Here is a 12,505-nt window from a genome sequence, read left to right on the forward strand (position 1 = left end):
ACAGACGGCCTATCGGACTCGCCTAGCGCTGCTATGCTGAGCAAGTCATAACTAGTTTTCCATTTCAGACCGAGGACTTTATCTCCGGCGTCTGGATCGCACGGGATTTCGTTGCCTCGCCACTTGTTTAACTCCATGCCAGCATCTGTAAGCACACGCACGCTGAACTCTTGCATCTTCTTGGCTTCCGAGGCATTTGAGACACTAGAGACCAAATCGTCAACGTAGAAACTTGTGCGCAAGAGGTCAATACGGTCTCGCTCTTTGGGTGCAGACAGCGCCCCTAGTTCCTTCAAGTGATGCTGAATCACCGCAGTAAGCATTTATGGCGAGCAGTTTACGCCAAATGGCAGTTTCGTTAGCCTCCAGGTTTACAGTTCATCGCTGTCGCTTCGACCGGGCCACAAGAAACGCAGGTACGGACGGTCTTCGGGATTAACCGCGACCATGAAGAAAGCCTTGCGGATGTCCGCTTGCAGCGCGACCTTATATTCACGGAACCTTAACAGCATACCTGCGAGACTCGGCAATCGCGACGGCCCAGGGTCAACCATGTCGTTCAACGACTTGCCATCTGGAGCCGTCGCCGAGGCATTGAACACCACTCTTAACTTCGTGGTTGCAGCGTTCTTGCGGAATACACGATGATGCGGTACATAGTACCCGGCATCGCTCTCACATGACTCCAGCTCAATTGCTCCAAGCTCGCAGTACACCCTAATCAGCACATCATCATAGAGTGTACGCTTCCCATTCCCCTTTAGCTTGTCAAGAAGCTGTGTTGCGATGACTCTAGCTTGAGCATAGTTATCCATTGGGCGACTCTCATTTCGCCACAAGAGACCCGCTTGGTACCCGCTGCCCTGGCGACATAGCGGGAAAGATGGCAAGTGCTGATGTTGTTCTGGAGGTTCATCCGACTGCCATAGTTTGTCGATGTGGGCTGTGACACATGACACGGTCACCGGCTGACTGTTTCGACTGGGTGCAGACGCTGGACCAGATAATACACTACCCATCTCTGTGTTCCACACCGTCTCACCACTAACTTCCTTCTTGCTGTGCAGTACCGCGTTGATATAGTCTGCACCGATCAGCAAGTGTATTTCGTCTGATGTCCCTTCTTGAGGCTTGTCACTCAGCTCTACTCCCCAACTGTGCCACTGCGCAATGGTCTGCGGACTTGCGCACTTCAGGTCCAGCTCTAGCGTTGGTTTCGTGAATGCGCGTACCAGAATGCTAGCAAAGCTACCGTGCATCGTGATGGCGTACTTATCCATGCGCTGTTTGGTTGGTTTCGCGCCGAACGGCTTCACCTCATTTTCAACCCCAACGGGTTCTCCATAATTATATTGGTGACACCAACGCTGCAGTCACAAATGACGCCTCAGCACCCGAGTCCAGGAACACGCGAACCTTCGCCTTTCGATTTCTTCCTTCAACTCGTGCCACTCCGGTCATCAGCCGCACACTTGGAAAGTGTAGACAGTGTAGTACCGTAGCCCACGCTTGCCAGAGCAACTGCTTGGTTCCAGAAGATCTGTATTCAGATGCTGCATGATGCGACACTCGGCTTATAACACAATACGGAATGTGCCAAACTCTACACTATAGTATGATGGTGTTAATACTATAGCCTATACTCTACAACATTACACTGACCACTATGATAGCACTAATCCCAGCCCTACATTACTCCCTCTCAATGAAGAAGAGATAAGCAGAAAGGCTATAAGTATAAGAGAAGAACACAATGAAGGTTGAGCAGAACTTAAGTAACGCAATGTGGTAAATACCAAAGCTCATACAATGTCTAGCGCAGACTGTCCGAATACAGACGGGCCTCCTCTGTCAGCTTGAGTGAAGTTGACAATTGTACTGAATTCGTACACAGGCTTCACAAGTGAACTATATCAGTCAAAATGTTGACATGAAAAACGGGTACGGGAAACTCTGAAAAACTCTGCAAAATGGCACTGGGCAATACGCATGGGGGTAGAGGGCACTTGGTAACAATGACTTTGTCTGGTTTCAGGCCCTGCCGTGGCACTGCCAATGTGGTGTGGACACAGCGCTGGATTTCAGGTAAAGCCACCCACTTCGTGTGGGATCGCCAAGTCCTTGGCCTCGACATGTCAAAAGCATTGGACACCAGTAGCTTCATGAAATAGAATAGTTCGTCTCTTTCTCCATACGTATATGATACCATAATGTGGGTTATCTGAAAAGAGGGCAGATTCCCAATGAGGCTGTTAGATACACACCTGCTATTGAAGGATCATACATGTACATAGCGCTTCTTGTCTATTTGGAATAATTTGTTTTATTTTATATATTTTTGGTCTGAATCATTTTTTTCTTCTGAGTCCTTTTTTCATTATCGTCATCTGTTTTGTTTTTGGTCTTTTTGGTGAAGCACGTAAAAGCATAATTAGCTGTTTTCTCGAGCATCCTGCGACCATCCGCTAGAGCACAATCTGGTCATTTCCGATCATAATCCGATTACCCCTACCAGTGTGCAGAAGGAACTATGAATCTATGTAGAATTACAGAGGTTGTGACTGAGAGGAGGATCATGGCGAGTCGGTTGTCCGAGTCGGTTGTATTGCGTAAATAAGGATACACAGGAGCAGTGATGTAGCAATGGGATTTGGGAAAAAGAAGACGAGCTGTGAGACGTACAGGGGTCACTAGAATACTAAAGCACTTTTGTGCTCCCGCACATATTGCCAGGCGTCAGGCGCCGAGCCTCCCTGCCTATCCGACCCGCCATACACAACAACAAAACTGAACTAAAGTTTTACATAATTTACTTATTCGACAAGACGGAGACTTTCAACGGGCCAACAAAGAAGACCGGACACAACAAGGGAAACTGGAAACTGAAGAAAAAGACAAACATCATAGCAGCACATGAGCATGCACGCAAACAAAACAAAACAAAACGCATGACAATGACGAAACCGTTCCATGGTGCATGCACAAACTGAATGTGAAACCAAAACAGTCCAACTGGGGGAAAAGGAGAGCGCAAAATAAAACAACCTTTGGTATATTTATAAACCAAAGGACCACAACAAAATTGAGCCATGAAACGTCTTTCTTTCTAATACAAACGATATGCAACAAGCGCTTTACACAAAGCATCTACAACTGTTCCCTTCAATCCAGTGCAGCAGATAATAATACTCACAGATATTAGAGGTTTGTTCATCATGTACCCAGCAGTACTCTATATACACACAGGTATAATTACTATTCTCTGCGTTCAGCGGTGCAGTTGAGAATACTTACAGGCTTTGGAGGTTTGGTAGACCAGAGAACACACCGTCACTTAAATTCTGGATCTGATTTTTGTACAAATATCTACAAACGACAAAGCACAAAGACAATGTTGCTCTTCCTATGTTCCGGGTAAAGCACAAAACACCGAGTCTAGGATATTGTAGTTCTAATCTAAAAGGCCGAATCATGACCTTGTTTTCAGAAATAACCTACACTCCTAACCACAACATGATTCGTATGCAACTTGGTTAGGTTGCAAAGTTCACATACACAACTGTAAATATAGTCTCCGGCAATTTTCCCCTATTGTTATACAAGAGGTTAGTTGCAAAGCTAAGAAAACACAATTGATTTTCTAACGATGCATTGTTTAACACTGCAGACACACAGTTCACATACACCACTGTCAACTTCTAATGTTGCATTGTTTGCCAATGCAGATAAATAACGGGCCGCCGAAGAATGAACAATATACTGGCTTGAATTGTTACAAATTGCGTGAGAACTGAATATGATAGTATACCTAAACTGGGACTTCCCAAGGGATTCATAGTCTTTGGCTGATCATGGCGTTAGAAAAGGTACAAAAATCCTCAGTCTTCTTTATGGTTCGTTTAATCAATGTTTCGTTATGTTGACACCCCTTCCCCTCCCCTTTTTGTTATATTGATGAAGAAATGGAGCAGAAATAAAGGAAGTGCGTGCCATAACGTTTGAAGTTTCTGGAAATGTCAATGCTTTTCGAACAGAATCTATCATTGCCAACAAGTTTAGATAATTATCCGCAATGGGCGAATGCCTCATGGCTTCAATTAGAAATCTAAGAAAACTAAAGGCCAAATCATCTTCGTTCTGCGCTTCCGAAAACTTCAGAACATTTGAAAGTTATAGAGGGATACATGATTTAACATTATCCACTGTGATGCAGTTCTGAACATGTAGGAAGAATTTGTTGCACCATTTACTGTGCGCTGCCGTGTGAGTATCTCATGCACGTCACCCTTTTCATCCAACGACGAGGGTTTGACCTTTTGTCGGTGCCCAGTTACTTCTCTGGACATCTGGACATCGTCTACATTTCTTTCAAACTCTCGCTAGTTACGGCTCAGCTAGATGCAACTTCTCTGTGTAGGATCTGAACTCACTCGTTCTTCATGCTCTTTCTTTTTTGAGTATCACCTGTGATTGTCGGCTGTAGTCGGACGTCCCTTTGCTATTTGGATAGGGACTAAGTGAGATGGAAATAGTGTTGTTCTCCCCCTGGTCCCCACCACACAGCAACGCAAACTCTTGAGTGTGTCTCCATTCTTTTTATTATACCAATAAATGACGAAGGCGCAGAAGGAGAATGGAAAACAAAGGTCAAACGAAAAGACAACAGGAAAGACACAAAGAAACCACAAATAACGAGCAGTAATAAAGCGAATACAAATCCATACTGGCCAACCACCAAAATCTCTATACCTTGACAAAACATGCAGAATCCATGGATTTCTCTCAAAATCCCTGAATGGCTCAAAAACAATAAAAAACGTTCCACAGCATAAACTGCAGGTCTGCCGTCAGCACGGTTCGACTCTGCAGTGCAGTTCGATCAGTCAGCACCCGCGCCTGCCAGTGCAGATCTTGCAGGCTAGGCTGATCAGGTCTTGAAAGTGCCGTGCACAGTTCGAAGTGCGAGTGGGCACCGTAAATATTTCAAGAAGAAGGAACGGGACATTCGAGGTGAATCAATGGAGCGTGATGGAGCGTTCAGGAACATTCTGTATCAGACAAAAATGTGACTTTAACCCTAGAACAGCCAACGGTGTCATTTGACACCGCGCGAGTCCAACTTTTGGAATTACCGAAATATGGCGAATCAGAATACGCTCAAATCTTGTGACTATTCCTAGTGTTCCTTCCTCTTTCGTCTGCCATGGACCTTTGATTTCTAATTGTTGAGGTACCATAAAGGCGAGTATGTATACCTAGAACGGCCAACCAGTGTCATTTGACACCTGCATCAAAAAAGCCAATATTGCAGGTAGATAGAAACAATATGAACACATATCGAAGGTGTTGGACATATTGAGTTGCTCGTATGCCAACCAGACAAAAGAAAGGTGCTTCGGCAGGGAAATGGCTGAATACAGGACGGAATTACATGACCGCATACAACCGTGGGGCGAGAATCGCGAGTTTGGCGCGGGTATACATTAGTGCACAGATTACACAAACACTCTTCAGCTAATGTCCTTGATACTGCTCATTCCCTTTCATTTTCCTGCAAATTGCCCCACAGGAGCCATCGCAATCTGACGGCCAAGGAAATACTAGAATGGATGTAGCCTATTACCATGCATGAATCTGATGACCATGAAAGCGAAATTGCCCACTTTATCTTCATTTGATAGATGTTCAAGTGTAGTGACCATTGGCAGTGGTGGATCTGTTCTGTCATATGAGGGCGAATCATACTGTCACAACACCTGAGTACCTGTGTATTCAGAATGTATTGTGGTTTATGAGCCTCCAGATAGCAGACAAGGATTGCGAGATAGTCAAGTCAAGAAATTGTCAGAAACAGTTGCAGGAGTGGTGGAGAACCCGAAATGGATAGTGCTGAGGAAGAGGAATCGCAACTCTGCAACCTGGAGATGGTACACCGCATTATCGCAAGGATGGTCCTGTGTTGATAATCTTTTCTAACTACTAATCTTGACGAGCTAATAAGGCTCTTGAACCAAACCTCTTCCTCGCCCACTTCAGGCTGAATGGGTAGGCAGCAGCTGGGATAACGTCTCTCTCGTCTCTCGGGGCATGATGCTCTTGGACCGATCACAGTGGTGCTTGTAGTACTCGTATTCAGAAGGTATCCCATGCACACACAGAGGCCAGCCGATTATGACGCTCCAAGTAATCCCGTCCAGCGAGCTTTGAACACTCGTATAGAATATGGGCAACCGACTCGCTTGCCTTCCCACACATTCGAGACAGGTGGCTTCCGCGCTGATGGAAGATTTGGGGCTTGAGCAGGTTAGTTGCCAAGGCCTGGTATAGTGTCGCGATGATCAGGCTCTCTGTGATCTTCTTGAGGCCAACCATGATCTTCTTGGGACCAGCCTTTTTCAGCCAACTCCAGGTGTTCTCGTTGGTCAGTTGTTCTGTTTGCCGGACAAACTACCCATGCCAGGGTTTCTGGGTCCACGCCAAGAGATGTTCTTTTTGAAGCCGCACTTCACCACATTTGAGGTGTCCGGTGGGGCAACCAGATGTGGCCACAGAATAGATGCAGCAAGCTTCATGAGTTCTGCATCTGACTGAAACACATAACGCTGCAAATTGCTTTTCTCCATGGTGACAACATCATGGATACTTTGCAAACCACGTTCACCCTCCTTGCGATTGACGTACTTACGGGCTACATCACCGCGTGGATCGAGAGCTCCATGCATAGTCATGAGCTTGCGCGTTCCTTGGTCAGCAGATTTCAACTCGTCCTGCGTCCACGCCAAGATACCAGCACTATACCATATCAAAGCCGCAGCCCAGGTGTTGATGGCTGTGATGATGTTGTGGCCGTTTAGAGCTGAACGGAGTAGTCGTATGACCTCACTGACATGCCTCTGTCCTCCTTCTTTGTGCGTTGCGCTTATTCTTATTAAATTTTTGTGTTTCTGTTTCGGTACATTTCGTATTTCAAGGCATATCCCGAGGCTATAGGTATCATTGATTAAAGGACCATTCTGGAACATTCAGCATAATTGTATTTCTCTTGCTAGGCTGTTCATTACGAATTATTAGCCCTCCACTGTCTGCTATCTCAACCCTACAGCCTCCCATTATAATGGAACTCCCTTCAATTTAGACTACGTCTTTGGGAAATCCTCAAATATATAATAATAATAATAATAATGAGGCAGATGACGAACAGCAGTGGGGATATGGAGTCCCCTTGGAAAATCCATTGCTGAATGGCCGCCGATCTGAAGGTGTTGGTGCCGTTCCAACGGTCAACCTTCCACTAAGCCATGCTAACAGTCATAAGTCTGCGTACGGATTCTTGTATGCCAAACAGGTCCTATATTTTGATAACCACAATCAGTAATACAAGCTGGACCGACATTTGTGTACACTGTATTCATGTATTGGAAAACTGTGGAGACAATGTACAATAAAACTATGAAAAATGTGAAGAAATTGTGAAGAGAAAGAAAGGGATTCAAACACGTTTTCTCACAACACTCATCAGGAATCTTAGTTGTACTAAAGGACACTGAAAACAAAATTGAACTATTATAGAAAATCTAAGTTAGAGAAATAACACTTAGAACAACAGCGGTGAAATTTACAAGTGTGAATTTTAACAATGAAAGCGAGAGCAATAACGAATGTGTGTACTAACACTAAACTTGCAACTGAAAAGTGAACAAAGAAGAGAAAGAAAGAAGGAAGGACAAAGTGATAACAAATAACGGCAGTACATTACACCTAGAACATTAACGGCCAAGCTTGGCCGCACCAAACATGACACTTTACTTGAACAATTTCAACCCAATTATACTATCTTTCTGTACACACAAATTAGGCTTATACAGACGCTGACAGATGGCTTCCAAAACCTTTTTAAAGGTTAGTCCATAACCATGACGACCACGGCACAATACAGTGAATGAAGAGTCGGAATACGAATTGCAACAATCAGGACTAGCCAACAGATGATTGTACACTGAAGACTTTCTACCACGAAACCTACGCACAACGCTAACATTCTCACTGGCACTCTCACGATCACTACAATCGTCGCTCTCCGACTCATTGCTCCCTTCACCGTCCGTCCCATCATCTGCTTCCTCTGCGCTCTCTCTGTTATCCCGCCTGACATGGTCCATTGAACGGGACTCGGCCGTCACCCTGCTCTCACGCCCCTCCTTACGCCCTTGTCCGTTGAGTGCGTAGTTTCTGTTGTAGTTGGCTGTTGATCGTCTTGGTCTTTCAATAATGGGCTTGGATGGTGGATTAGTTGTGGTTGCTGTAGATTGCATTGTTGGTGATGGTGTGGGAGCTGCTAATACGCAAGGTGAGTCTGTTTTGGTTGGCGATTGTAGTGTCAATGCCCCTGCCGGTGTTGCTTGCGGTTCGTCACTGGCAAGCTCCACCGCCGCAAGAGCCGACGGCGGAGGATCAGGAGGAGGCAGTGGGACCAGGACCGCAAGCGGCACCACCCCAGCCAAAGCCGCCGGGGGCACTGACGAAGGAACCACCGACGGCAGGAGCAAAGGTGGCGACACAAACCGGCCCGATAAGCCACCACGCCCACCCTCCCCCACCACCGCCACCAGCGACGGCGTAGCAAGCACAGTCTGTGAGCCAGGATCCGCAAGTTGTGTAGGTAACGGTTGTTTTCTAGGTCGCCCTCGCTTCGGTCTTTGTTGTTGTGCGCAAGGTGGAAGTATGTGACGTGGTGTGTGTTGCTTGATGCGTGCATTCAGGTGCTGAACAATCCTACCAACATACCGACTAGCGCATTGTCGGCATTTAAAGTTGTAACTAAGATGACTAAGGTGAAGGGCTGGTATAACATCCTTCCGTACCGTAAACGCACGCATCGTCGTAAAAACTGGCACAAAGTGTACTGCATAGTATGTTCGACGAACAACGGACTTGACTGCACTACGAACTTTAGTCGACTCCTGTCCTTTCGAAGGCAAACATAAATAGACAGGACAACGAGCAGGACCAAACAAAGGAGCCTTAGTAGTTTGTTCGACTTTCAACAACTTCTGCAACAAAAACTCAGGGTACCCGTTCTTAACGAAAACTTACCGGAGAATGTCAAGCTCTTCCTGCAGCTTACAGGACGAACAAATACACTTCGCACGGTCTACAAGGTTACGCACTAAGTTTACTTTATATTGAGACGAACAATAAGAGTCATATACAATGTACTGACCAGTAAACGTCGGCTTACGATAAACGGTTGTCAGAACGTCACTACTCGTTTTTTCCACCAGCACATCTAGAAATGACAACTTGTTGGACTGTTCATGCTCACATGTGAAACGAAGGGCAGGGTGAATACCATTTAACACGTCCAGAAACTCGTTACTACGCTCCTCATTATCAAAATATGTGAATGAGTCGTCCACGAAACGTACATAAAGGTCAGGCCACAATGAATCATCAATTTCCGACTCACAGTAACCGACAAACACGTTTGCCAATACTGGACCAAGTAGCGAACCCATCGCGACACCATCGACTTGTTTGTACATGACATTGTTGAACGAAAACTCAACTCCTGTTGTGACCAGCAACAACAACAGTCTAAACGCACTTTCAGATATCCACAAGGAGTGTCAATGTCATCATTACGGTACAAAACATCCATGCAGATGTCAACAGTTGTTGTCTCCTCGCCGTTTGTTCAAGTTCCTATATTATCACTATTAGACCGTATATGACATCAGACACTGGACTCTGCATAATTATATTATGACATCAGACACTGGACTCTACGACACAAGAACAAAATACAACAACGTGCGTAAATGATAGTCGAACGGAATTTCGCAACATTAGGACTATCGCCGGATGTCATGGTTCCACGCCGGCCATATTCAATGTCACACAGAGTAGATTTAACTACTGCATGAATCTCGTCTACGGTTCTGTTCCATGCTACTTGACGTAGCCAAAGGATCGCACGACCAAAAGGTTGACACTTGCCACATTATGTCAACATTCCTTTTCAATAGCGAAAGTATGTTTAGCACACCTTTCAAGGACAATATTGATCAGTCACGAAGGACACTGTCTTTTTATCTATGCCATTTCGAATTACATTGTCAATCCGCTCTAGATAATCGGTGGGATTATTCTTCTCAAAGTTTAATGATGATGCCAGTCCTTCTACTTTCCCATCGTGGACCTTTCATGTATCGACTTTGCTGTTAGGACAATAAAGTGAGTAATAACTTCATGTTCTCCGTTAAGTCAAAATTCTAAATTGAGTAATAATATCATTTATCGCCTTCTTAGTATTTGACCCCACTAATTTCCCTGATACCTAAGCGGTCAAATATATCGCGTATTTGACTGCTTAGTCAAATACACGATATATTTGACTACAGTCCGTTTCAAAAAGATTTACAACCCTGGCGATCACCCGCGGAGTTTGGCGTCTTACCGTATGAGCACTCGAGCGCTGCCTGGAAAAACTCACTGTGAACTCAAAGAAATATTCCGCGCGAAAGCAGGAAAAATGACAACTCGCTCACGTTGACATAGTCATGGACGTACGTCTGGTTTACAACAAACGAGTTCTTCCTCGTATCGATAAAGGAGTCAGAGAGTACATGTCGAAACGAAAGTGTTGTAAATGTTGACGAGCTGCATGGGCCCGTTTTGTGACCAAAATAGTTTCTTTGAGCTGCGATGCAATTTACTCACAGTGTGACGAAAACGACATCGACACGGACTCATTCCCAAGGCCATGACTTGGCAAAGCTATCCGTGTGACTTCGACGACATTTTGAGAAAAGCAAACGCTTGTGAACGCTGATATAGAAGACGGCGTTGACTGCTAAATTCAAATAAATTGGCGATCTTGAAATACTAAAATAAATCTCAAAAAGCTACAGCGCGATGACTTCCATTATAATTCACTCACACCATTGCAGTGTTGTGGGTGTGTTCACATGGCGTGAGCCAGTCAAGTGTCAGTCAGTTCGGCAGGAAGCGCGAGCTCCAACAACAAGTCGTTTGGTGCAGCCACCTTCTTTGTCTTGTACCAGCTTGATCACCAGAACAATGAAAAAAAGGTTTGACGTGAGGATAGGTTGGGATTTGAACTCACAACTTCATGGTCAGCAGACAGCATTCATAACCACAAGACCAAAAAGGAAAGGATAAATCGTGGGTTTTGATAAATAATCGATACTGGCTTCCTGGGCAAATTGTAAACCATGGGAAAAGGCCGGAAACCTGGCCGAAATTCTAACTCCTTAACGGTTGGTCCAATTGTTCCGAAACCTTCACAGAACAATTTGCCGTGTCCTAACAAGCCATTCTATGTACTTTGTTGTCCAAATTTCCCTTATCTTCATACTTTTAAAGACCCAAACCTGATTGTAAATCTTTTTGAAACAGACTGTACTTATATTTGACTCCTTTATAGAACTTCTTGGACTTAGAATTTTTCTCTCCAACTTAGAAAAAGAAATTTTTGAAGAAAGCAGAAATACACAAGACGGGATTTGAACCCACAACCATGTGAATCTCAGTCACTCTTCCTTACCACCCAGCCACTGTGCTACCGATGCTGAACCTAGTTTAAACAATGACCTTGATCCTGCAATGCCGTACAATGCGGTATATGCTATAGTATAATACTAGAATTACAAGGATATGTCGTATATGAAGAGAAACTATTGCGTGGAGGACACGATAAATAGATTATAGACCTCATAGTTGGTCTAAACAGGATATATAGACCTCGTAAAAGACCTCGGGGGACCTCGGTCTTTTACTCGGTCTATATATCCTGTATAGACTTCCTAACCGGTCTATAATCTATACGTATTGACAGTACTATTGTATTGTAAGCGCAATGAAGTGTTCTTGTTCTGTATTGTGCAAGGACATGTGATGTCTGTGGCAACTCTTGATTGTATCTCACTTCTTATTATAAGAACAAATGATGAGGTCGCAGAAGGAGTTTTACAAACCACCGGTTCTCAAGTGGGAAATGCCTTCGCGTCTATGGCACTATATTCTTTGCAATGTTGTATGTCGACTCCGCCGTACCGCTGAGGTTTGCTGCATTGCATACGCTATATGCGCTGTGTGCGGTTTTTACTGTATACACTGTTATGTCATGTTTATATGCGTATGCTTTCCTGATATACGCTATATTTGCATGCTATAAATAGCTGGTGATCTTAGTGTTAGTTTATTATATTCAATCAAGTGGATAATACTGTTGAAGAGAAAATAGGTGTCCTCGTGCCGTGTGCTCGTTCGTTCCTGACTTTTAGAGAATCAGAAGGGTTCACAACATTTTGGGACCACGCCAGGATTGAAGCGCTCATGACAGAGGCACTAGGTAATTTGGAGGCCATCTTCATCGTCAATGGAATTCGGTTAGAATTGGAAGGCGAGAAGTTGGAGGAACATGTAGAGCAGAGGCTCCGACAGTGCGAGCAGCGTGAGGAGCGCATTGCCAGACGGAAAGAGG

General features: G+C 44.8%; 1 protein-coding gene across 1 annotated transcript in view; it reads right to left on the reverse strand.

The window, feature by feature from the left end:
• The window catches only part of LOC135810260 (leucine-rich repeat-containing protein 15-like), a 342,979-nt gene that overhangs the window by 105,725 nt on the left and 224,749 nt on the right, over positions 1 to 12,505 (reverse strand). Inside the window, exon 15 of the mRNA XM_065323740.1 lies at positions 3,295 to 3,366. Within this exon, the coding sequence (XP_065179812.1) occupies positions 3,295 to 3,366 (72 nt within the window). The remainder of the gene's footprint in view (positions 1 to 3,294; positions 3,367 to 12,505) is intronic.

The sequence above is a fragment of the Sycon ciliatum genome, chromosome 2, assembly GCF_964019385.1.
Source record: "Sycon ciliatum chromosome 2, ocSycCili1.1, whole genome shotgun sequence".
Classification (NCBI taxonomy): Eukaryota; Metazoa; Porifera; class Calcarea; order Leucosolenida; family Sycettidae; genus Sycon; species Sycon ciliatum.